This window comes from Strix aluco, chromosome 3 (genome assembly GCF_031877795.1).
Source record: "Strix aluco isolate bStrAlu1 chromosome 3, bStrAlu1.hap1, whole genome shotgun sequence".
NCBI lineage: Eukaryota > Metazoa > Chordata > Aves > Strigiformes > Strigidae > Strix > Strix aluco.
The window spans coordinates 104219933-104242910 of NC_133933.1; the positions used below are offsets into that span (position 1 = coordinate 104219933).

At 35.4% G+C, this 22978-nt stretch overlaps 1 protein-coding gene across 5 annotated transcripts in view; it reads left to right on the forward strand.

Annotated features, from left to right (window-relative positions):
* The window catches only part of KHDRBS2 (KH RNA binding domain containing, signal transduction associated 2), a 439781-nt gene that overhangs the window by 346965 nt on the left and 69838 nt on the right, over positions 1 to 22978 (forward strand). For all 5 annotated transcript variants that reach the window (XR_012622653.1, XR_012622655.1, XR_012622654.1 and 2 more), the window contains exon 7: positions 21985 to 22067. Coding sequence is in view for 2 of the 5 variants with exons in the window: in XM_074819841.1 (XP_074675942.1) it covers positions 21985 to 22067 (83 nt within the window). In the remaining 3 variants the exon portion in view is untranslated. The remainder of the gene's footprint in view (positions 1 to 21984; positions 22068 to 22978) is intronic.

Here is a 22978-nt window from a genome sequence, read left to right on the forward strand (position 1 = left end):
GGTCAGAGAGAAAGAGACTGAACAGAGCACAAAGTTCAATCCTAAAGATGAATTGAAAACAATGTTATCATCTCTGCCTGCCACACACACAGGGTTTTTGTTGAAACATGGTAAATAACATTTCTTCTAAAAATATATTTGGAATAACCCGGAGAACTATAGATCAGCAAACTGGATTTTTTTACTCGAAATTGTGAAGAACGAAACTGACAAATGAAACTAACACATGAAGAAAAAGCTTTGACATAAACATATGCACAGGGTACTCAGGGAGAATCTGCACAGCCTGTCTAAAGGCTGTGTTTTCAAAAATGCTAGAGCTCTTTGCATGAGGCAGTGAAAATGTTAACAGGATGAAGGTTAGTTCACTGACATTTCTGAGAAGGCTGTCATTATGATCTTCAAAAAAAAAAAAAAGCTCTTAAAGGTATTAAGCCATCATGTTATATGAGGAATAGTTTTCTCATGGATTTAATCATTGAATAAAAGATAACAAAGTGTGCACAAATCCCATAGTTTGCCCGTATATGGAATGATGTAACTCTAAAAGACTGAAAAGGAAGCATTTTTTTCATACAGGTAGTAACTTTTAGAATCTATGTCGCAGGATGTTACATTTGCAAAAAGGAGTTTAAAATTAGTTAAAAAAATTATTACAAACATTCATGGAAGGTAGATACACCACAATGGGCACTTGCAACCACTGACATAGGAAGTCCTTACATTACTATTGGTTAAAAGTCAACAGACTACTTCTCAGACTATGTCTGAGAGATCATCGCTCTATTAATTCTAGATGGTACTTCTGTCTAGTTGTCTATACAGTTTATACTTTTTCTCAAAATATTTGCTACCTTTTGCAGTCATAGACAGCATACTAGGCTAGTTGGAGCTTTGGTGTAGTCCATGATGTCTGATCTTATATAGGGTGAACAGACAGTTTTATGTCACACAGTCATTAATTGGTATAACCACAGATCAGTCATTTTACTACATGACAGTAAATTGCAGTCGCAAACATATGTTCAGGTAAGCACTTCCACTGCATGCTTTGCCTGTGGGCATGATGGAAAATGACAGCTGGTATCAAAATGGAAATGTGAATAGCACATACAACCACTATGCACCTTATCAGCACCTTGGCTTGGCACACAGGAATTTTGAAAAAATAATACCTACCTTTGGTGGTTATTATCTCTGCTGAAACCTAAGTACATGGTTTCCATATCACAAAACATCATGGCACAGATTGCTTTTGAAGATGGTTTTTCTCAAGCAGACCACTTTTTCAGAAGAGTTCTTGTGTTGTTTTTTAACTGACATCCACAGAGTCACTTGAATGTCTAACACCCCTTGTATTCATTGTGATTAGTATTAATCAGTAGTGTTAGTGCTTAAATATCTTCTGAAATCTAGCTCTAAGGCCTTTGGGGTGAGATGTAGCCCTTGATTTTTCTTTGTTTGTGAGATTTTTAACATCACTTCCACTATTTAATTGAATAAAAGGCTAGAAATTAGTCTTGTGTTTTTCATTTTAAGTTTCCAGATCTTTTCATTTTTGTTTTGTGATGATCTTAAAGGTCTTTTCCAACCTAAATGATTCTGATTCTGTGGTTCTGCTTCACAAACTTAAATCCTACAGACTTCTGCTTTCTCCAGACTCCTTGGGTTGTTACCTTCATCTCTTCTCCTAAACTATCTTAAAATGCAAATCAATTTTTTAAGCTTTTGACAGACTTGTTCACTGCAGAAGATCTTAAATTAAATTTGCAATGAAAAAGACAAGCATCTTATTGTTCATTGTAAACACAGACTCTACAGGGTAGAATGTTTCCAAGATAAATGATTTTTATTAATAAGCACCTAGCACAAGAGGTTATAATTTAAGTTTTTAGAAAGAAACGATGTAAAAAAAGAAATTGGATTTGATGTCCTTTTAACCTGGAAAAGTAGTACTTTGAGACTTATTTGGATCGAATGGCTGGAACAATGCAGGGGAGACACCAACAGGAATTATACATTATTTTTTCAACAGGGACACTGGTCATCTGTAGCATAGCTAACTGCTGGATTGATGTTTCTATTGGAACTTTCCTTAAAGCAACAGCTTTGTAATTTGAATGTATCTTTCTGTTTATTCTAACTTTTACATTTAAATGCTAGCACCATTTTTTTTTCTTATCTTGCTCTATTTTATGTGATGGTGATGAAGATTATATACAAGAAATATCTTCCTGGCTTACCAATATTGATTAGCAAAATTATTATTTGTAGGTTTTATTTTTAAATGGCTCCCTAAGGTGCTTATGACTAAAGAGAAGAGTACAAAGTGCTCTTTGAAGAAGAAAGGAAATCATTATAACAGCAAAATGTAAAGAAGAATACATTTAGGATATTTTACAGTTTGAAGATGATTCTTTCTCATGAGGATGACTGCCTTCCTTGAGGAATCTTTGGTAATTGCAGTGTAATCCATAAGAAATGGTGGTTACTTTCTTTCTAATCTTCAGTTCTTCTTACTTGTTTTCTTCTGCTGCTCCTTGCTTCTTCTCTTCTGCCCTGGCATGGGTTGCCCATGGGCTGCAGTCCCTTGAGGCTGTCCCTGCACCAGGGTGGGATGCCTGCAGCTTCAGTCCCCTCAGAGGTGTACCGCCTCCAGCACAGAGCATCTCATTCCAACAGTGAGGCTCTAGCCATGTCCCCTCTGAGACTTAAAATACTTGAAGGCTTTCTTTAGTTCCTTTTCTTGACTATCACACTTCTTACATAGGGAATTTTTTTTTATATATATATATATTTATTCACTGTGGAGCCTATGTTATTCAAGTAGTCCATGTTGTTTTAAATCTAATTCATTATGACAAGACTAAAAAAATCAGATGGTCATTGTGCCTTTGAATTTGAAATAAAGAAATTTGACTAGTGGATACTAGTAAGTGTAACGTAGTAAATTAATTTTTGCAAATACTTTAACAAATTTCTTTGAAAGTTGTTCTAACTTGCATGCATACATGTCTAGTAGTCATTCTTAAGAAAGACCAGCTTTCAGTCATATGTTTTCACAGAAGGTTCTTAATTTCAAGGGGAAGGTTTCATGCTTCTGAAAGGAAAATTTGACTGCAAAACTTCGTTTTATTGTAAAAATTTATTGTGCCTAAATCAAAATACAAGTATCATTTTATTTCAACTTCTGGTAAATTTTGAAGACATTTCAGTTTTTCATTGTATGCTGCCTTGATTTTCTTTGTGTTGCTTGTTTACTTTTGTGCCAGCATCCATCAGGAATGGTTGGATATACATCGGAAGACCTATAAACTCTCTTGATAGTATTTTCTAAGTAGAAAAGTGTAGCATTGCAAAAGGTGTTAATCTAAAATGCACACACAGAAAAATCTAAAGAAGCAAACAAAACCTCAAAATGAAATAATATTTTAATGGAAATGGAAAAAAGAATTAAGCAATAATCCTGACTTTTAAAAATACTAACCAAATACAAGTGTTAGGGTAAGAAACAAGCTGAAAGTTCTACACAGGCTGTTTCTGAACACATTTCATATGACTACCCTCTCAAATTTAATTTTAAAGTGTATGTATAAGTAAGTGTTTAGAGCAAGCAAATTTCAGATGTATGTATATCAGTGCTGCTGTCTCAATCCTGGTTGTAGTCATAAAATACAGATAAAAAGTGACAGTAATCACAGTATTGGCAGAGGACTCTTCATTATCATTCCCTTTGGATGAAATGATTTAAAAAAAAAAAAAAAAAAAAAAAAAAGACACAAAAAAAAACCCCCACCTATTTTCAAATACCAGATATATTTAGGTAAATCATAATTTCCTCACAAACAGAAAGGTTAAATTTTTCCTTCAAATAATTATTTTGAGCTACGCTGTCAGCTCTCAGACACACTGATGGGCATCACTAAGTATACAAACATTTTTGATCATCTTGCAATCTTACTCATTTTTTGTTGCGCTGTTATAAATGTGTGATGAAAGAATGTTAAATGAAGGTCTGAAGGGCAGCCTACACCTTTCATGTGTTAGTGAAATCAGATGAGGAAATGTTTTGACAAAGCAAAAGAATAGTATGTCTGTCAAGTTAGCTTAAAACAGTTAAAAACTTAAAGAATAAGTTTGAAAATTCATCAAGTGTTATGAGATAATGGGAAAGTCATATGAGGGTAGACTGTAATGAACAAAGCCACACCATTAAGCTCATCAGGATAGAAATATATTTCAGTGCAATTTTAAAACATCTTTTTTGCAACACTAAGTTGCATGTTCTAAGGTGATATAAACCTGTTATTGTTGGCTGTGGACTTCTAATCATGGATCTTAAAGTGTTTAAGTTGGTGAAGCTGTTTGAAAAGATATTTATAAAAGGTTTATAAAACAGCCTTTCCAATAGCATCAATATCTAATCTGCTCTTAAAACTGATGTGAGCAAGAAATGACTCATACCATTTAGGATGGTGGTGATGTGATCCAAGTAATTCTGAGGTTTTTTTCATTGTTCTGACACAGATTTTCAGTTTGATTTTCAGCATGTTAATTACATTAACACTTCTAAATTCTGTTACCTGTATAACAGGGATAGTGATAATTAGTTATATCACAGGTTTGCTTGAAAGTTAAATTCTTTAATACATTAAACAGAATCAATATAATTATTTATATTATTAATACAATAGTTTTTGTTATAAATAATGGCAACTGGAGTATAACATATTTTTTAATTTCTGAATTAATATCTACAGTTACATTTCCCAGATTTAAAAATTTAAAAAATTCCCACTTGTTTTTCTGATTTTGATGCCACTGAAGTCCATGAGAGTTTTACCACTGTTTTAAGGAGGAACTAGACTTAGCTCAGCGGATAACTTTTGTTCACATGCTGTAACTTTATAAAAATATACGGACAATGACATTTCTACCACATGGATTGAATAATCCAGGAGACAGATTAGTCATGCTGAAAAGTATTTTTCTCTTCTACTTGTCATTTCTGTGATCAATGCTAGTTGCTATGAAAAGCAGAGAAGCTGCTTCAGGAAACAGAAATATGCAGTGGTTTTTGCTTTTGCTTTCTCATTAGAAGGGAAAGCAAAAACAAAATGTGAAGTATTTCTCCTCTTTGTGAAATTAACATTCCAAAAGACAGTTAGAAGATTATCTGTAAACAAACAAAACCTTTACAGAGATACTATGTAATTAAACACCAACATTTACATCTTAGATTCAAAGGTATTTGGATGATGGAAATCAAGAACCTTAAAAGATTGCTATTTCCAAAATTTTTCTATGTTAAAATACTGTGGTTAACATCCCAATTGCAACATTAAAGGAACTTTATATAGCATGCTTGAATTTTGCTCAGTTATAAATAAATAGGTATAAGTATCTATTTATGAAGTCCATTAGGAATAATTATGATTTAAAGCCCTGAATCTTCTTCTGCAGCTAGAAAACTAAGGAATAAAGAGGAGCTATGTCTTTCTTATAAAATGCCAATAGAGGAGAACAGAAAATTTTACCTCAGTGATTTTTTTCTGCTCTAGGGGTGTTAAAATGTTGTAAAATAATAAAACTCAGAGTAATTACTAGACCATGGATTGCAATCTAAAACTTTCTTCTCCAAGAGTATGTCCCAAAACCAAATTTGGATATTCATGCTTTCTCTGGCAACCTCTCTTTCCCAAATTAATCTTTAAAAATGGAAAAAAATCAACTAGTTAAGAGTGCCAATATCATGAAATAGCTTAAAGTCTATTTGTTGCAATAGCCATTCTCATTAGAAATGTAGCTTCAGGCTGAAATAGTTATTGAACCAGGTTTGGCATTTCACTGGAGGGTTGTGGTATTGTGCTCTTTTGGAAAGACAGAAGTGGTATCAACTGTGTTTTGTGGGCAGACTGATCATGGATGTATGCATTAGATATTCCTGGAACACGCCAACTGGCTCAAAACCTTGCTGGATGATAAGTGGAGAACTTCTATTTAGTGGATACTAATTAGGCATTAGTAGTATACAGTTGTTGAGTTGTTCCGTTCTGCCAAGATTGAAGCAGCTACGAGCCTGCCCGGAAGAAAAGTTTTAGGAATATATAATCTCAAAATCTTAGGTGCTTCGAGACGTCAGACATATTGGCAGTTAGCCTCAGTTTTGGGGGATCAGTGCTTAAGACAGCTCCCAGCTCAAAACACTGATCACAGAATCACAGAATCATCTAGGTTGGAAAGGACCTTGAAGATCACCTAGTCCAACCGTTAACCTAACACTGACAGATCCCAACTACACCATATCCTTAAGCACCATGTCAACCCTACTCTTAAAGACCTCCAGGGATGGGGACTCCACCACCTCCCTGGGCAGTCCATCCCAATGCCCAACAACCCGTTGTGTAAAGAAATGCTTCTGAATATCAGTCTAAACCTTCCCTGGCGCAACTTAAGGCCATTCCCTCTTGTCCTATCGCTTGTTACTTGGTTCAAGAGACTCATCCCCAGCTCTCTGCAACCTCCTTTCAGGTAGCTGTAGAGGGCGATGAGGTCTCTCCTCAGCCTCCTCTTCTCCAGACTAAACAACCCCAGTTCCCTCAGCCGCTCCTCGTACGACATGTGCTCCAGACCCTTCACCAGCTTCGTTGCCCTTCTCTGGACACGCTCAAGTAATTCAATATCCTTTTTGTAGAGAAGGGCCCAAAACTGAACACAGTAATCGAGGTGCGGCCTCACCAGTGCCGAGTACAGGGACAAGATCACCTTCGTGTCACTGCTGGCCACGCTATTTCTGATACAAGCCAGGATGCCATTGGCCTTCTTGGCCGCCTGGGCACACTGCTGGCTCACAATGTAGCTACACCCTTCATCTAAAGTAAATCTCACAATTCAGGTTCTGTTGGGCTGTCTGGGCACAGTTCTAAGGTCATTTGAGGACCCTACAGCCTTGAAGACATCCACAGAGAATGAACAATATCACAGAGGACTTAGGAGAGACCTCTGCCCTGCTGGACTGGGAGGCAAAATCCAGGATATGTTAGGATGTCTAAAACAACAGTAGATAAATATGTGCAGCTGCTGAATTGAGCTCTCAATATCTGCCCTATGGTCAGATGTGAGGCACCTAGTTCTCACATTGGCACCAAAATGAGATAGTCTTAAACTAGACAACTCCACCAAATTGTACTTTTGACTTCAAGCAGGCACTGATGAGAAAGACCTCTTTCAAAGAAGAAAATTTTGGTGCTTATCAAAATGGACTTCAATTTAATTTTTTTCATATCACTTTTTTTCTTAGATAAACCTAACTGTATTAGCAAGTCACTATGTTGTTCATTACATTCAACTTCTCCACTGAAAATCTGGAAATAAAAGAACCCCTTGGATCAGAAACTACAGATGGCAAAATGGAAGAATATTGCTTTTAATTTTTACAAGGAATGTGTTCAGTTATGTCTGGCTGCTCTCATTTTCACTTCTCTGCTGACTGCAAATATATTCATCAATCTGCCTCAAGGTCAAAACTAAAATACAGCTTTCTTCAACTGGCAAGGTGACCACAATTTAAAAACTGAGTGGTGGCTTTCGATCACCAGTGATGCAACCCTTAATGTTTATTTGAATACTAATAATTTAGTATTATTTCAGTGATGCTTGCAATTAAGTGCTGTAAATGTCCTTCCTATATTTTATAATTCTAAGCAAGGTTCTAGGCTTCCCAGATGTGCAGGGTGGTGCTCAGGAGTTTATCGATCACACTTTACTGACACATCTCCAAACATTTTACCAAGTGAATAAATACTGCTAGCCCCAGTGACTTAGTTCCTATTTAATATTAATGCTAAATAGACAAGTCAATATTCAGTACACCTTATTGAAATCTATGTTCTTGGATCGCTACTGGTATGTACAGAAATATGGAAGTCAGGACGAGAGCTTCATTTTTTATATTTTAAGAGGGATACATTGTGAGAAATCAGCATCAGAGTTAAGTCAGCTTCTTTTGCTTCTTAGATGCATTAACAGAGTGAGATTCTAGTGGAGATTGCTTTTTTTAAGACCACAGCTATTGTTTTGCTGATCTAGTCCAGCCTCTTCCAAGTAGAGTCCTTGGACTCAGCATGATCGGACTCAGAGGTGTCATATTTTCATGAGCCTGACTTGGATATTTCTTATGATAAATTGGAATGCAGAGAATCACTAGTCACAAAAAGAGTCAACTTCCTTTCAATCCATGTCCCCCGAAGTGAGCAATTTGTTGCAGTCAGCAAATATATTTTAATGTATTTATTTCCTTCAGTGTGTTGGTATCTTCAGCATTTAGAATCAAGTTTTACGAACTTATGCAACAGAAAGCTTATTAAACAAAAAAAAAGTAGAGAAAGATAATTAAAGTACATTTTAAAATTATTTTAAGTAACATTTTGCTGTTATGTTATCATGTATATATTTTTACACTAGACTAATTCCTAGTCTTGGGTAGGAAAAAAAAAAAACACACAAAACCCTTTATCCCATGGATTTTCTGTTTCAAAACCCAACTGAATACTGTAATGAAGCACTGTATAATGTGCTGACACCACCTCTGTGAATCACAGAGATTTTTTTTGACATGGATTCCTGAGTCATTGACCATTACAATCACAGTAAAATTGGCATCTTTATTTTCTCCAGTGCATTAACAGAACAAGGACATGCCAATGAGGAGATAATACTGCCATTGAAGAATATTGGTCTACCAGCTGAAAAGTTAGTGATGAAACATTACTGGCATGAACAATCTCTTTTTAGAAAATTTTGAGACTTTAAAGAATAATGACAGAATCTTCAATCTCTGTCATTAGACCTTGTAAGATGAGAATAACCTTCTGCTCATTTTTTAAATATTCAAGCAGAGTCTAAGAGTTAGTTGGCTTCTTCTCTGAACTGATAGTGAAAAAATGTATCCATATGATTCTCCTTTTCTACTTGAATAAATGCCAACTTTTCCTCTTTGACTTTCTTATTTAGCTATGAACACAGCATCCTTCAGAAATTCCAAAACTGGCATAGTGGCTTTTTGAACTTGCTGCCTAAGACCTGTTATAAATTTCAAAGAATTCAATTTAAAAATTCCTTTTAACATTCTTGCCCTTTAAAACAAAGAAGACCTGAGACACAAGTAGATTTTCGTCTTATCCAGGACAAGGTATTATCATGACATAAACAAAATAAAGGTGTGTAAAGTGCTGAAACAAGGTTTAAAAAGAGATGATAATTAACAAGTTCTATCTTTTCATTCCATTGCACTATTTTCTTTTCCTGAAGTAGAATTAAGATATATTGCAATCTGTATTTTATATCATTAAAATGTCTCTGTATTAAAAAAAAAACCAAAACAAAACAAAACAAAAAACAAAACAAAACAATCTGGAAATTGCCTTCATAAAAAGAAACAAAGGTTAAAGCTAAGAGTCTTTTATGGCATACAGGGAAATGTAATAACTGAGGATACAGCCTGAGTGGCAGGTCATGATGGAAAGCTTCTTTTTATAAAAATCTTGGGTTTTTTCTAGAAAAATGGAGAGACAACAGAATTGTTTTGTGTGGGAATTGCTTTCGTTTCTGCTCACATGTGTATATTTGTATGTGTTGCAGGGCAGGGATGGGATGACACATAGTTCTCCCTAGAAGGTTAATGCAGACTGATTGGGCATGCAAGATTTAAAATTTAAACTACTGAAGATCTAAAATCACAGAAAATTATGTTCAATGCCAAATGTGGAGCTAAAAGGGTTCTGAGCTCAGTGAGAACTTCTAAGGAATGACAGCAAAATCTATTCATTCAAAAAAACAGGAACAACACAAGATTTCAAGTGCGTTAGTCAGATGTTCCCTGCAATCTATATTGTGCTTACACTTCTATGGCCAGAGAATAATCTCTTCAAACTTTTTTCTCTTTTAGAAAGTAGTCAGCCGTCACATTTGACACTATTTATCTAATATAGTTGTTAAAAAGAGGAACTAGAAAGTACTTCTCACTGGAGATTTAAGTTATAGTGAACATAACTTTCTGCCTTCCATCTTTTTAGTGAGCCTCAAAACTATATACGCTCATACAACGCAACTGAATGAAAGGGATGCAAATATTGCTGTTATCCAAGAGCAAGATAGGTGCCCGTGTGTGTATATATGTATGTATATGAATTTATATGAATATATTCCTTAATGTATTAATATATGGTGTACAATAGAAGACCCCGTTTCTTACAAAAACTTTGATTTCCAAGGTGCAAAGCATTTTTATAACTATATCGGATGTTATGATTGCAGTGGTCAGCTAGAAACCTTGGTTTATAGGAACTCATCAAAATCTAGAATGGCAACTTTTCCAAAACATTGGTGAGTGTAAAGTAGAACAATGGATTTGGTACGATTATGCTTTCTATGAATCAGTGCATGTTAAAATGTTCCTATATTCAACATTTTGTTAATTTTTCACTGGTAAATACAATAAAATAAGTAGTTAAAAACAAATTGAGATATATCAATAAAAATTAAATTGCAAGCTAATGAGATGGACTAAAAGAAACGTTGAGATTCTCCAGGTCCATTTGCAATTACAGTGTTGGACACCATTGGTAGACTGCACAGTGTCTGAAGCAGTCATGGCCCAGGATGGTCTGTACAGCTTTGGGAACTCAGCCCTAGACACGCTTGAGAAGGTTGTTGAACTCTGCTTTTGATGTCTCCACTGCAGTTTTTAGAGTAGAAGAGGTATTATTAGATATGAACTACTGCTCCTATATGGTAAATTAAAATCAGCACTAGTATTAACTGGGCTGATTGGCAGTCTATCAATATTTTTAATCATATTTTGTTCTTCATTTGTTGACAGGCTGTGTCAGAAAATATCAGAATCGCTATTCTGAGACAAATAGACTCACAATGAACAGGGCTGTTGGCCTTTTTTACCTTTTCTTATGCTTTTTCTTTCTTTTTATTCCTTGGTGAGCATTAGAAGAAATAGCAGAGAATTTTAGAATTAGAAGAATTTTACCTGATTCTGTATCTTTAATACACTTAACTAACTCAGTTAATGTATCAAATTTACAGTCCATTTTCTGAGTTTTCAACCATGAATGATAGCCAGCAGGTTAAGACTAATCTAGACAAAAGCAATTACAGCTGCATGGTGGAAAGAGTGTAGCATTCAGTAAGGGAAACTGTTCTTCCTATTCCTCCTTCTTTCTTGTGTCTTGCTACAATCTGGGATCATGATGCATCCCTGTTTGCAGCACAACAGTAAGGCTGTACCAGAGTCTAGGAATATACCATACATAATAACAGGATTTTCATTCTCTATTTAACACGGATTTTGTTACTGTAATCCATATCTGCATTACTGGACTAAGCTGAGAGTCTTGCTATGAAAATCATATTCTGAGGCCTGTACGGACTTCCTGTGACTTTCTAGGTGGAGTTTAATGCAATAAAATTCCATCAGACTTTTAAGGATTTAATTCAGGCAGGTCATCTATCACCACCTGAGAGCCACTTGTGTTAGAAGGCTTGCACTTTATGGGGCTAATCATAGTATTTGACATGAAGATTTGGGGGTTCTGACTTGTTGCTGTGCTCTCTGCTGATCTTTGTCTATGTCAGTGTTGCTTTTGACTTTGAACATTTATATTTGAATTATTTTAAAAAGAAAATGGAAGAATATAACACAGACATTGGAGAATACTGAGAATACTGGTACAGTGAGATATATTTAGTTGTATGGGATAAATTTAGCAGAGGTGTCTGACACAAAGATTATTAGGCTGTCAGGCAGTCTCCCAAGAGAAATGGTGGAATCCCTACTACTGGCAATATTTAGAATTTGATTAGAGAAAACACTAGAAAATGTGCTGAAAGGAGCAATCATATTTGACAGGAGCTCCTAATAGATGAACTGTTCTTTTCCATCCCTAATTTCTCTAATTGCGTGCTCAAATTTGAGGGAATAACAATTTAAAGACTACCTCTAAGTATCTCAATAAGTATCAACCACTTTTTAGTGTTTTGCTCATTATTATATTCACAAATGAATAGTCCCATCATATTCTACATGTTTGCTTTTAATTATACCTGGCCTTTCTGGAATAATTCCTGTACAAGATGGTGCTAGTTAAGTTCATTCTTCTTACACATCTTTAAAAACCAAGAAGAAGATTCTGCATTACCTCTACTCCTTGCATTTTATATATCATGCTAAGCCGTATTTCCTAGTCTGACAATATCTGTTAGAAAATGAAATATTAGAGTTAAGAAGATGCTGTGAGAAGGCACTTTATTTTTTATCCCTGTACAGTACCAAGAAGAATTTCCAGGAACATTTTTGTTCAAATGTGATTAGCAGCAGTGCAAACACTGCTGCATTCATGGTAAGCAGCACTTGTATAATAAGTTTAATCATTGTCATAAGCAGAAAAAAAGACTTTAACTTTTCTGCAACTGATATCAACTTAACATTTAGTTTCCCTAGTACTAGATTAATTTTCATAACTTTTAAAATTTACCTATATTTTTTACAGTAAGTTTCATTATGTCAACCTTCAAAATTTAAGATTGAATGAAAAAAAAAGTTTGATCAATTCAAATATATAAATTGATGAGATGCACTATTCAGGTTGCAACTTCAAAAATTAAATCAAAGCTATCATAGAACTGGTGAAATACTAACCTTAAAACACTGCCAAATAAGGATTACCATTATTATGTCTTCTAAATACTGATGTATGGTCTTTTGTAAGGTAAGAAAAATAAATATAAGCGATAAAATGTTTATGTAAAGAATCAAAAATTATGCAAAATGCATAAATTATATAAACAAGATAATTTAATATTCATTGTCCAAATTTATGTTCAGAAATATATTTCTACAAAATTAGATTCTAGGAAATGTGTGATACACTATCTTTGTAACAATCTAGGACAATTGGAATTTGATTCAGCAAGAGATGTAATTTATGTAAAAGGTGTGGGGTGTCTGGCAAAGATTAGGATATAAAGATTCCAACATTAAGAATTCCTGAGCTCTTATGCAGACCTGCTTCAGGCCTAATAAATAAATACATCTTTATTTGCCCCGTGTTTTGAGCACTTTAAACAATTTTTTCTCTAATTCCACTATGAAGTTTTGTTATTGTTATGTATTACTAATTCATGGTATCCTTACTGATTAAATATATTTAAATAGAGAATTAAAATGTATTCAAAACAATGGGATTGCACATAAAATTAACCTACGTATTTTCTTTTCTTGACATAGAAAATACAAGCCTATTTTTGTGAAGCTTTTTGTTTTAATGCTGCAGTAAAATTTGACAGATCTCTTAGCTGTTAATCATGATGACTCCTACAAGTCTTTTCCTGAGGGAATTGTGTAAATTCAGAGACATGAGCAGTTTGTAGAATTTGAGGATGTATCTACTAGAGCACATTATCTTGCATTTGGCCAAGTTGTATTTAATCTGCCTACTTTCAGCATTAATAATACATCAGAGTGAAATTTGATTTAAAATTAAATGCAATTCAAGGTCCTGTAAAGCACGTATCAAAACATTTCTGCTCTTTGCTAGTACCTCAACATTTGCTTGCACATTTACAGGCTCCAAGATGTACAATCCTGTGGTCTAGTTTTCAAGGGTTTGAAAATAAAAAGGACAATTCCTTGGAATTCCCAACCATCCAAGACCTGGAAATTTCATTTCCTGGATTATTATAAAGCTTATTTAAGTTTGACATGGTTTACTTTTAAGGCATTGTGTCTAGCAAGCCAAACCATTGTGAAATGCTTTAAACCATCAATAAGTTGCTAAACTCAGACAGAAGAGCCGTCAGTCTTCAGTAGATACTTGTAATGATTTCTGTATCTATGATACAAGAAGCCTTACTGCTCCATGGACAGATTTTATGTCAGCTCCATCTATTGATTATACAGCTGGGGGAGCATCGGGATGCACAAGAAGTTAACCATCTGCTTTGCTTGAAATTTTGGAAAGAGAAATACTAGATATGATAAAGAGATTAAAACCAATAGTGGGTGTATTACAGCCCATCCGCCCTTAGCAGTCGAAGGCTGCTTTCTACTCTATTCATTTCAGTTCACAGGGAAAATAAATCTTTCATTTAAATGCCACTTCTGTGATATATTGTCTCCAGTGCAACTTGCTACTGTAATATATTATCACTCAAGTACTATGTAAAGCAGTACAAGTCATCAGTAATGTCCTGGTTTCAGCTGGGATGGAGTTCATTTTCTTTCTAGTAGCTGGTACAGTGCTGTGTTTTGGATTTTGTATAAGAATAATGTTGATAACAGACTGATGTTGTTGCTGAGCAGTGCTTACACTAAGTCAAGGACTTTTCAGCTTCTCATGCTGCTCTGCCAGAGAGGAGGTAGGGGGGGACAGAGGAAAAGAAGCTGGGAGGGGACACAGGCAGGACAGCTGGGCCAAACTGGCCAAAGGGATATTCCATACTGTATGATGTCATGCTCAGCATATAAACTGAGGGGAAAGCTGACCAGGGAGACACTGCTCAGGAACAGGCTGGGAATCAGTCAGTTGGTTGTGAGCAATTGTTTTTCATTTGCATTACTTGTTTTTCTTGGGTTTTATTTCTCTCTCTTTTTGTTACAATTTATTATTATTTTATTTTATTTTATTTTAACTATTAAACTGTTCTTATCTCAAACCACAAGTTTTCTCATTTTAACTCTGCCAATTGTCTCCCCCATCCCACTGGTGGGGGATGAGTGAGAGGCTGTGTGGTGCTTAGTTGCTGGCTGGAGTTAAATCATGACAAGTAAAAGTAACAATTAAAAAAAGCTTTCTTCAGGGATCTCAGAATCATAGACAAGTGCAAAAATGCAATTCATTGCAGATACACAAATAAGATACATTGGAATATTTTACTAAAATAATATTTACTAAAATAATATTAATATTGGAAGAAAGAGATGTTTCTGTGAGACATTCCTGTGCAATGGGAACTGAGTAAAGGAGTGACACTGAGGTTAGGATGCTATTCCATAAGGAGACGCAATATGAGAAAAAAACACAGAAGTGAAATGGGAGAGGAAATGGTTTCAGTACTGATGGTTAGGGGACAGGGAAAGTACAACAAATGGATGTAAACAGCAGCTGATTATACAGAGCTTTGACACATATATTAGAAGTTTTAATGTGACTTCATGAGCATAGGAGAGCTAACAGAAGGATTTGAAGAAATAAAGATGTTAGATGAATGTTGTAATGTAATAATTGTGGCAGCAAATTATGCTGTAGGCTACAGACTTGCAAATATGGAAGGAATAAGAAAAGTCTAATTTCTATTAGATTTTCTTTTACATTTTCATTCCATTCTGATTTTCTTTTTCAGTACACCAAAATGTATTTTAGATGTTATTCATTCATTTTGCATTTAGTTGAAAAATTACAGAAAAAAATAGGGGGAAAAAATGAAGAAACCTACATTTAGGAGAGTACATATCAATTTCTTGAAGTATCTGAGTTTCTGTTTTACTGTGACTACTTTGCCACTGCACAGCTATTTGCTTCAGTGGTCCCTGCCCTATCTTTATCTTGTGTACAATCAATTTTAGGACTTCTGGGTAGTAAACTTGTTTAGTTTGACTCATCCTTATTACCTTAGTTGTTCAACATGAGGTTTATTTAAACCACTGAAATATGAGGACATGAATAGCTCATTTATGTTCTCTGCTTTGAATTTGCAAAATCTCTGTGACTGATTATACTGAAATTTCAATTATATTTCCCTGAGTATGTGAAAAATGTTCACTTCTATATTTTTTACCATTCAGTTATAAAGGTGTTTCCTATTGCTGGTATGTGAAGAATAAGACTGATTTCATTAAGAGGTCAAATGTGTTGAGATTACTTCACTGCCTCTGGCAAGCACATCTACTCTGGGTTGTCTCAGCACTGTAGACTCTAGTTCATATATTGCATTTCTGAAATCCATAACATAGAGCTCTGATTTTTCAACTGATTAGTATTTGCAGTTTAATTCCAGCATTATTTTTATCAATATTACTACTATTTATCATTTTGATGGATATAATGTCAGTTGTCTTTGAGTTCATCTTCAAAACACTGGGTAGGTCTCACTAGTGCAGGGGATATAGATCATCCTCATCAAACTGGTAATATGTAGTTTCTCTTTCTTCTGACCCTGGAGGTATAGCTGAAGAATCCAAGGCCAGCTATGATAGCAGGCATACGTATTTATGGAATGATTTAGTCAGAATTTCAGTTTCTATTCATAAATTACGATTCTGGGAATCCTTGCTCAGCACACACTAACTTCCCAGGTACTTCAGTGAGATTCATTTGCTCTAAGTGCAGGTTTTCAAACTGAATAATTCAAATCTAAAGCCATTACAGTTTTTACTCCTCTTTGTAGTCAGTAGAAAGAAGTTGTCATTTGTCTAAATTACATAAAACTAATATATTGATATGTGTTGTTCTACATCTACTCAGAGCTGCCCCCATCTTAGAATGACTTCGGCACTAATCACCAAACTCATGAGTATGACTGTGATGGAAGGCAAGTCCTCCCCCTTACAGCACTCTAGAGAGGCTCAGCCAGCTCAGCGCCACAAATCGTTGTGAACACACAATGTTGGCACTATCTGCTGCTTTTTTAAAAGGAACAAGCAGAGAAGGAGGTGACAGTATACAGGTCCAAGTATAATAGCTGTGATCTCTTTTAACTTTGGTTAAAATTGCCATTTCTTTGTGGCATGATTTAATTACCTTAAATGCTCTTTGCAAGAAAAAATTTAAGATTCGTTAAGCCACACAGGCTATATGACTAGCCAAGGGCATGAGTCATTCATTCATCTGTAAGGAGAATGCTTACCAGGTGTATTTCTGTATTTCCTCTCTAGTGTTTCATATACAGTAAAAGAAGTTGGATTTAAGATGTCCCATAGTTGCTAGCATTTCCTGAGTTCTGGGTGTATAGTCAGTTGCATGCCAGGCTGTTTAACCTGAGATCTCTGATGAGGGTGCCACCTGTTTGAGATGCTATTTGTACATGCCCACCCATCCCCATGGATCATTCACAGCATTCTGATTGCATTCTGGGTCTCAGATTCCTTCAAGATTAAGTTTAGCAGCACTGATTTTTACAAGCTCAGCTTTCTCTGAGCAATAAATTCCTTCAAACAATTAACTAACTTACATACCTAAAGGTTAGTTATCTAAATCTAATACATCTGTCCCGGGCTCCCTTTATAGTCATTGGAAAGAAAGTTCTCATTTAGAGAGCAATTCAACTTGTCCTCCAATAGGTGTCAAAAGTATGTGGAATGAATGACCGTATCAAAATGTTTTATTTCTACCCTGTGATTCTTATGGGAATCTACCACTAGGTTAGTGGTAGACAACTGGCTTCTAGCCTTCTAAGCTAAGGTGATATGGACGTGTGAGAAAATATGAATGTGGCCAAATCACAACAGAAAAGAGAGTGAGACAGCCTTTATAGTTTTACAGAAGCAAGGAGAAGAAAATGGTGGAAACCATGCAAAGGCCCCTTTTACTGAGAAACAACTGGTTTTACTTAGAGTTACAATTAGAGGTGGATTTTTATACCCTCCCATTCTCTGAGGTACAGTACTAATTTTCATGTACTGCTGGGTGCAGCTAATGAGAAGGGCTACCCTCATTCTCTGGCTGCAGACATTTTTCTTGTTCACATATTTGCCAAGTAAAGTACAGAGTTGCATAACTCACTTTGACTTACTGTTGTTTGTGTTTTGCTTTTTTTTAAAAAAAGTCTAGTTATTTTGCATTTTGCTACTTTAGATAGAGTTGGGCTATCTTCTATGAAAAACTGAATAGTTTTGACTTCCTTACAATATACTTTATCATATAACAGGACATACGTAAAATATTGTGAGTAGGGCAGTTTTTATTAGAATTATTTTCCTTCTTGGTTTTCCAGAGCTGAAACCTACCATTTTTCAGAGCATGCTGTGAAAACCCTATTTTCTAAGGCTAAGAGGTGATTTAAACTTGGTGCATTTGGCTGTTATTGTTTGAAATAGGACTTTAAGTAGGAAATTCATGTTTAAAGAGATCAGACTGCATTAGATTATGATACCCTTCTTACTGATGATAGTTATTATTTTGTTTGTATTTCTAATATTTGTTTAAGCATCTGAAACTTGGATAGGATTTGAGTAAATCTAAATAAATCAAACAAATCTTTCTCAATGATATCTTGGGTGTTCTATCAAATTGATACTTATTTTTTTCTCAAGTAGTAGAATATAAGCCTTTTTTTCCAAATATATCCCTTTTTTCTTCTGCACTCCTTTTTCCCCTGACTATAATTTTCTTTATTAGTGGTAGAGTAGCACGTATTTGCTCCTGAAGTGAGTGTTCCCAATGTTAATTTCATGTGTTATTCTGAGATTCTTCTAAAAGTTTTTCCTATGTTCATGTTGTGGGGAAAGACTGGTAAATACTTGAATATAAACATTTAATACAATAATATTATATATAATGAAAAAAATAATATTAAAAAATAAATATAAAAATAAATAGAAAGTAAAATAAAATTTAAAAATAATTAAATATAATAAATATAATCCTTAAATATAAGCTTTTTCTTCTGAATGGTGGTGGCAGCTACCATGGGCAAAAAGACTCCTCACACAGGAAAAGAGTTTTCCCAGGCAACCAACCCCAGTCCCTTGGATAGCCTTGAGAATCAAACCTCGTCAGTAACTTTTTGGAGTTCAAAGGAACCTGTTTCCCTTGGGCCCCGTTTATCTGCACCCTCACTAACCTCTTCAAAGAACTCTGAAGATTTAGGGCAACACTTTCTTCCCCTTCACTGAAACTGGGTGGCTTGACCCTATCAACATTTCATACAAGTTTTCTAATATTCTGATGAACATGGAGATGGATTCTGCAGTGGCAGAGATTGATCAGATCAGGCCCAAAGTCGCTTTATCTGAGATAGATCTCATTGAAAAGCACAGACGTCAATTAAAAGGCGTTACGTGCAGAATAGAATTCTAAGTGATATACATATATATGTGAAGATTTCTGGTGAAATAAATAAAATTGTAGAAATTATGGAAGAAAAAATGTCATATTCAAAACACTGACAGCACGGGTAACCAATCCTTTCTCCTTCAGTGAGGTGAGGATACAACACTAGTAACTTGGATTCTCTAAGAGGACAGGTCTGTTCCTATCAGCATACATATACAGAACGTTTATCAGTTTAATATGGTTTGCTTGTTTGTTTTTAATATAGAGACAATAGACCTAGAGAGTGCATGAAGGTGTCTGACTACTGCCAAGTAAAAGATTGCACTGCATTTGGAGAGGGTGTCCTGGGTTCCGGTCTCTGGATTTATACAGAACTGTTCTTGGGAGTACCGTCTTCATCACACACATAGCGCAGAATATGTGAATTTGAACATCCTCAAACTCATAGCTTCTGGGTCTTTACAGGGTCTACATGGGAGCTGGGTGTTTCATTTCTCAAAATGTGCATGCAGGAAATACTTTCAAACATTAAAGTTTTAGGTGCTGGGGAGCTGAAGAGAAGAAAAATGACAGTGAGTTTGAGGCACTTTAAAGATGTGAAAGGAGCTATTTTGGATCTCAATTCTAGATGCCTAAAGGCTTCTTTGGGACAAGGGTGTCTGGGTACAATACACCATATTAAACTTTGGAAAAATGCTAGTATGTACCTTAGATAAATAGTTCACCTGTAGGATTAGAAGATAGTTCTCATACAGATTGACACAAATAAGAGAACATTATCCAAAAATACTTGTTCTTTATTAAAAAGACATTGTGCTTTTTAACTCTGTCTCTGTTTTCCAACCATTCCACTTGAACCATTTGCACTGTATTGACCTGCTCTGAGCCTTTAGGGAGGCTGTTAAAATCTGTAACATGAACCCACAGAAGTGTCAAATAGGAACAAGTATTCTCTGCCCTGCTGGTGCTGAATGTTGATCCACCTCAGGCATCAAGAAACTAAGAGAACTAATTTGTAATTGTTGCTTTTCCTGTTCTCTTATATGGTGGGTAAGCATGCTGAAATGTCTTTCCTCCAGCTATTCATCTTTATATAGGAACTTGGATCACTCTCATCTTCACAGTAGCAGGATCCTGCCCAGTAGCATACTAATCGATGTGACTAGCATTTGTCTCCTGTGGTTCATTGTTTCTCTCATCCTGTCCCCAGAAGCAAGATTGTGTATTTAGCTATATAATGTTAAATACATCACTGTAGTCTGCAGGGATATGTACTTAACTGTACTTTTCCCTATGAGTTTATACTAATGAAGGCAAGTCAAACTGGTGCACTTCCACCTAAAATGGAAGATGACAAGGTGTGTGTAGACTTCAGATTCTGGGGGAGGCCATTCTGCAGTCTCAAAATGGGAGTCTCCCTCCTGTCCAGAAAAGCTTTCCCTCACTGCAAGCTGATGCTGGTGCCTGAGAAGTGGAGTCACCATCCAAAGTCCTGTCCTTCCTTCAGCCCATGCAGCACCCCAGGGGGGAAGTTTCCCACCTGGAATCCACACTCACCCTCACTGCTGGGCAGGAGACCAGAAAGACAGGCAAATTTAATATGCTTGACCGAAGGAGACATAACTGAATGTTTCCTCCTTTGAATGTTTTCTTTAAATTGTTGAGTACCAGTGAAGTCCAGTTCAATACCATTATGGAGTTTAACGAGCAGAAATAATGAAGTACCAAACTTAACACTGTAGTTTGCATGGTTATGATGGTGTAGCAGAGTGATTGTTTATGGGACTGCTGTTATTTTGGAACTGCCTCATGCTGTCCCGTCTACCCCAACCTAACGAAACTTTGCATAGCTTGTGGGGGGGTGCCTTCTGCCGTAATTGATATTAAGTCAAAGATTTTTAAGGTCCCTAGTTCCTTTAGCACTTCCCATAACAGGCAAATTTTCTTGTGACTACGAAATGTTCAGTTTCTATTTAACTAAAAATATTGGCTCCCAAAATTTATAGAGAAAAAAAAAGTTTCCATACAGCATTTCTTGCCTACTGTGTTATCCTGTCATATGAAAAGAACATATCAAAAGTTATCTCCTGTATAATCTCTTTATTTATTTATTATCTGGTTCCTGAGCACTCTTTGGTTCAGAGGCAACTACAATGGATCGTAATTGCCCATGGCTCCCTCAGCAGACAATTCAGTCATTAGACAAACTGAACCACCTTCTAAAGTTAACTTGTGTCTCTCTAGCTTAGGCAGACGGAGCAGTTGTCTGAGCCCTTCAGTTAGAATTAGAACCCTCAGGTTAGATGGGAGGAACCTGTATTAAAGTGTTCATTAACTTGTCACAGAAAAGCATGCTTTTAAAAAGAGTGGGATGTTCAGTGAAGGAAAAGGTGCTTACTGTAAGTTATTTATAAAAATCATAACCCATTACTTCCTTTACAAACATGCCCAAATATTGTTTCTCACAGGTTGTTTGGTGGCTTTTTCTTAAATAGACTGAATAGTATGATCTTATCACAATAACATTCTTAATAATGTTGTACAGTCAATACAATTTTCCTGCCATATGTTCATTTCACCTATAGCTATTTATGGAACCATTTCTATAACAAATTGCTAGGAAATTATTGTTTTCATTATCATTCATCTGTATTCTACATAGATCCCACCAAAGCACTGTAGTTTGGACTATACCACAGTTTATCAATTAATAAACTGAGTTCTTAAATGAGTAACTGATTTCTTTACCCTTGCAATGTACAGGTTGTTCTTCATGATTCACAGTCCTCATCAGTAGGCTGAGTGCTTTACATAACACTGGGCAAACAAGACACATATATGCTGATGCAAGTTACTGTGACAGCTTGATAATATGCTTTGATTTATCACTCTTCTAAGCTGTGGTGTTCTATTTTTCCCTTAGGGATACGATGATGGATATGGGGGTGACTATGATGATCCAAGCTATGAGGCATATGATAACAGTTATGCCACCCAAACACAAAGGTAAGCATTTGTAATTTTACATTAATTTTCAAAGAATGCTTTTTTTCTCTTAGCTTTTCATGTAAATTTCCTGGTTTATTTTCCACATTAAATTCTACAAAATCTCACAGTAGTTACAAAAGCTGTCAAAAACTAATAATGGCAGAGTTTATATACAGAATTATTAATATTAAGCAAAAATGCAAGCAGCTATACTTTTAAAACTGTGTAAAGTGTATTATTTTTTAAAAAGCAAGTGATTACATCATTTTCCTATCTGATGTCATTCTGAACTTGTTTGTGCAATTTTTTTTCCTTTACTAGTACAAAGTTGTCAAGGGCATCTCATATTTATGGCTTTTACAATGTTTTCGGCAAAACGAGAAGGAAATAAAAAAAAAAAATATATGGTGGTAAATACCTGCCACTGGTCGGCATCCACCAGCTAAACTACAGAAGGGAATTGCATGCCTGAAGTAAGGCTGAAACTGTCTGTTTTCAGCAAACTACTTTGTTATCAACTCTCAGAATTGATAAAAGCAACCAAATTTGGAAATTTATTTTATCTCCTTACTGTGTGCAAAAAAAGGAAAATTACATTCACATCTTTTATGATTTGTGTCACTAAAATGAAGCAACAAAAATAATCACTTTTTGTATACACCACAAGCACTCATATATTAATTTGACAGTTGGTTCATGTTTATTAAGTATGGAATGACATCTTTTTCACAGTTAAACTGAAGGATAGAAGGGTGCTTCAGCCAATTATTCAGAAAATGCTCTTATGATTTGCTAAGTATACATCTAAGATTGTGGAAAGGCAAATGAAATTTTAACAAGACACAGATTTTAACTGAGTTAGTGTGACTCTTACTGGGCAAGAAAGAGATATAAACATACAGAGTTCTGCACTCCAAAGACCAGAGGAC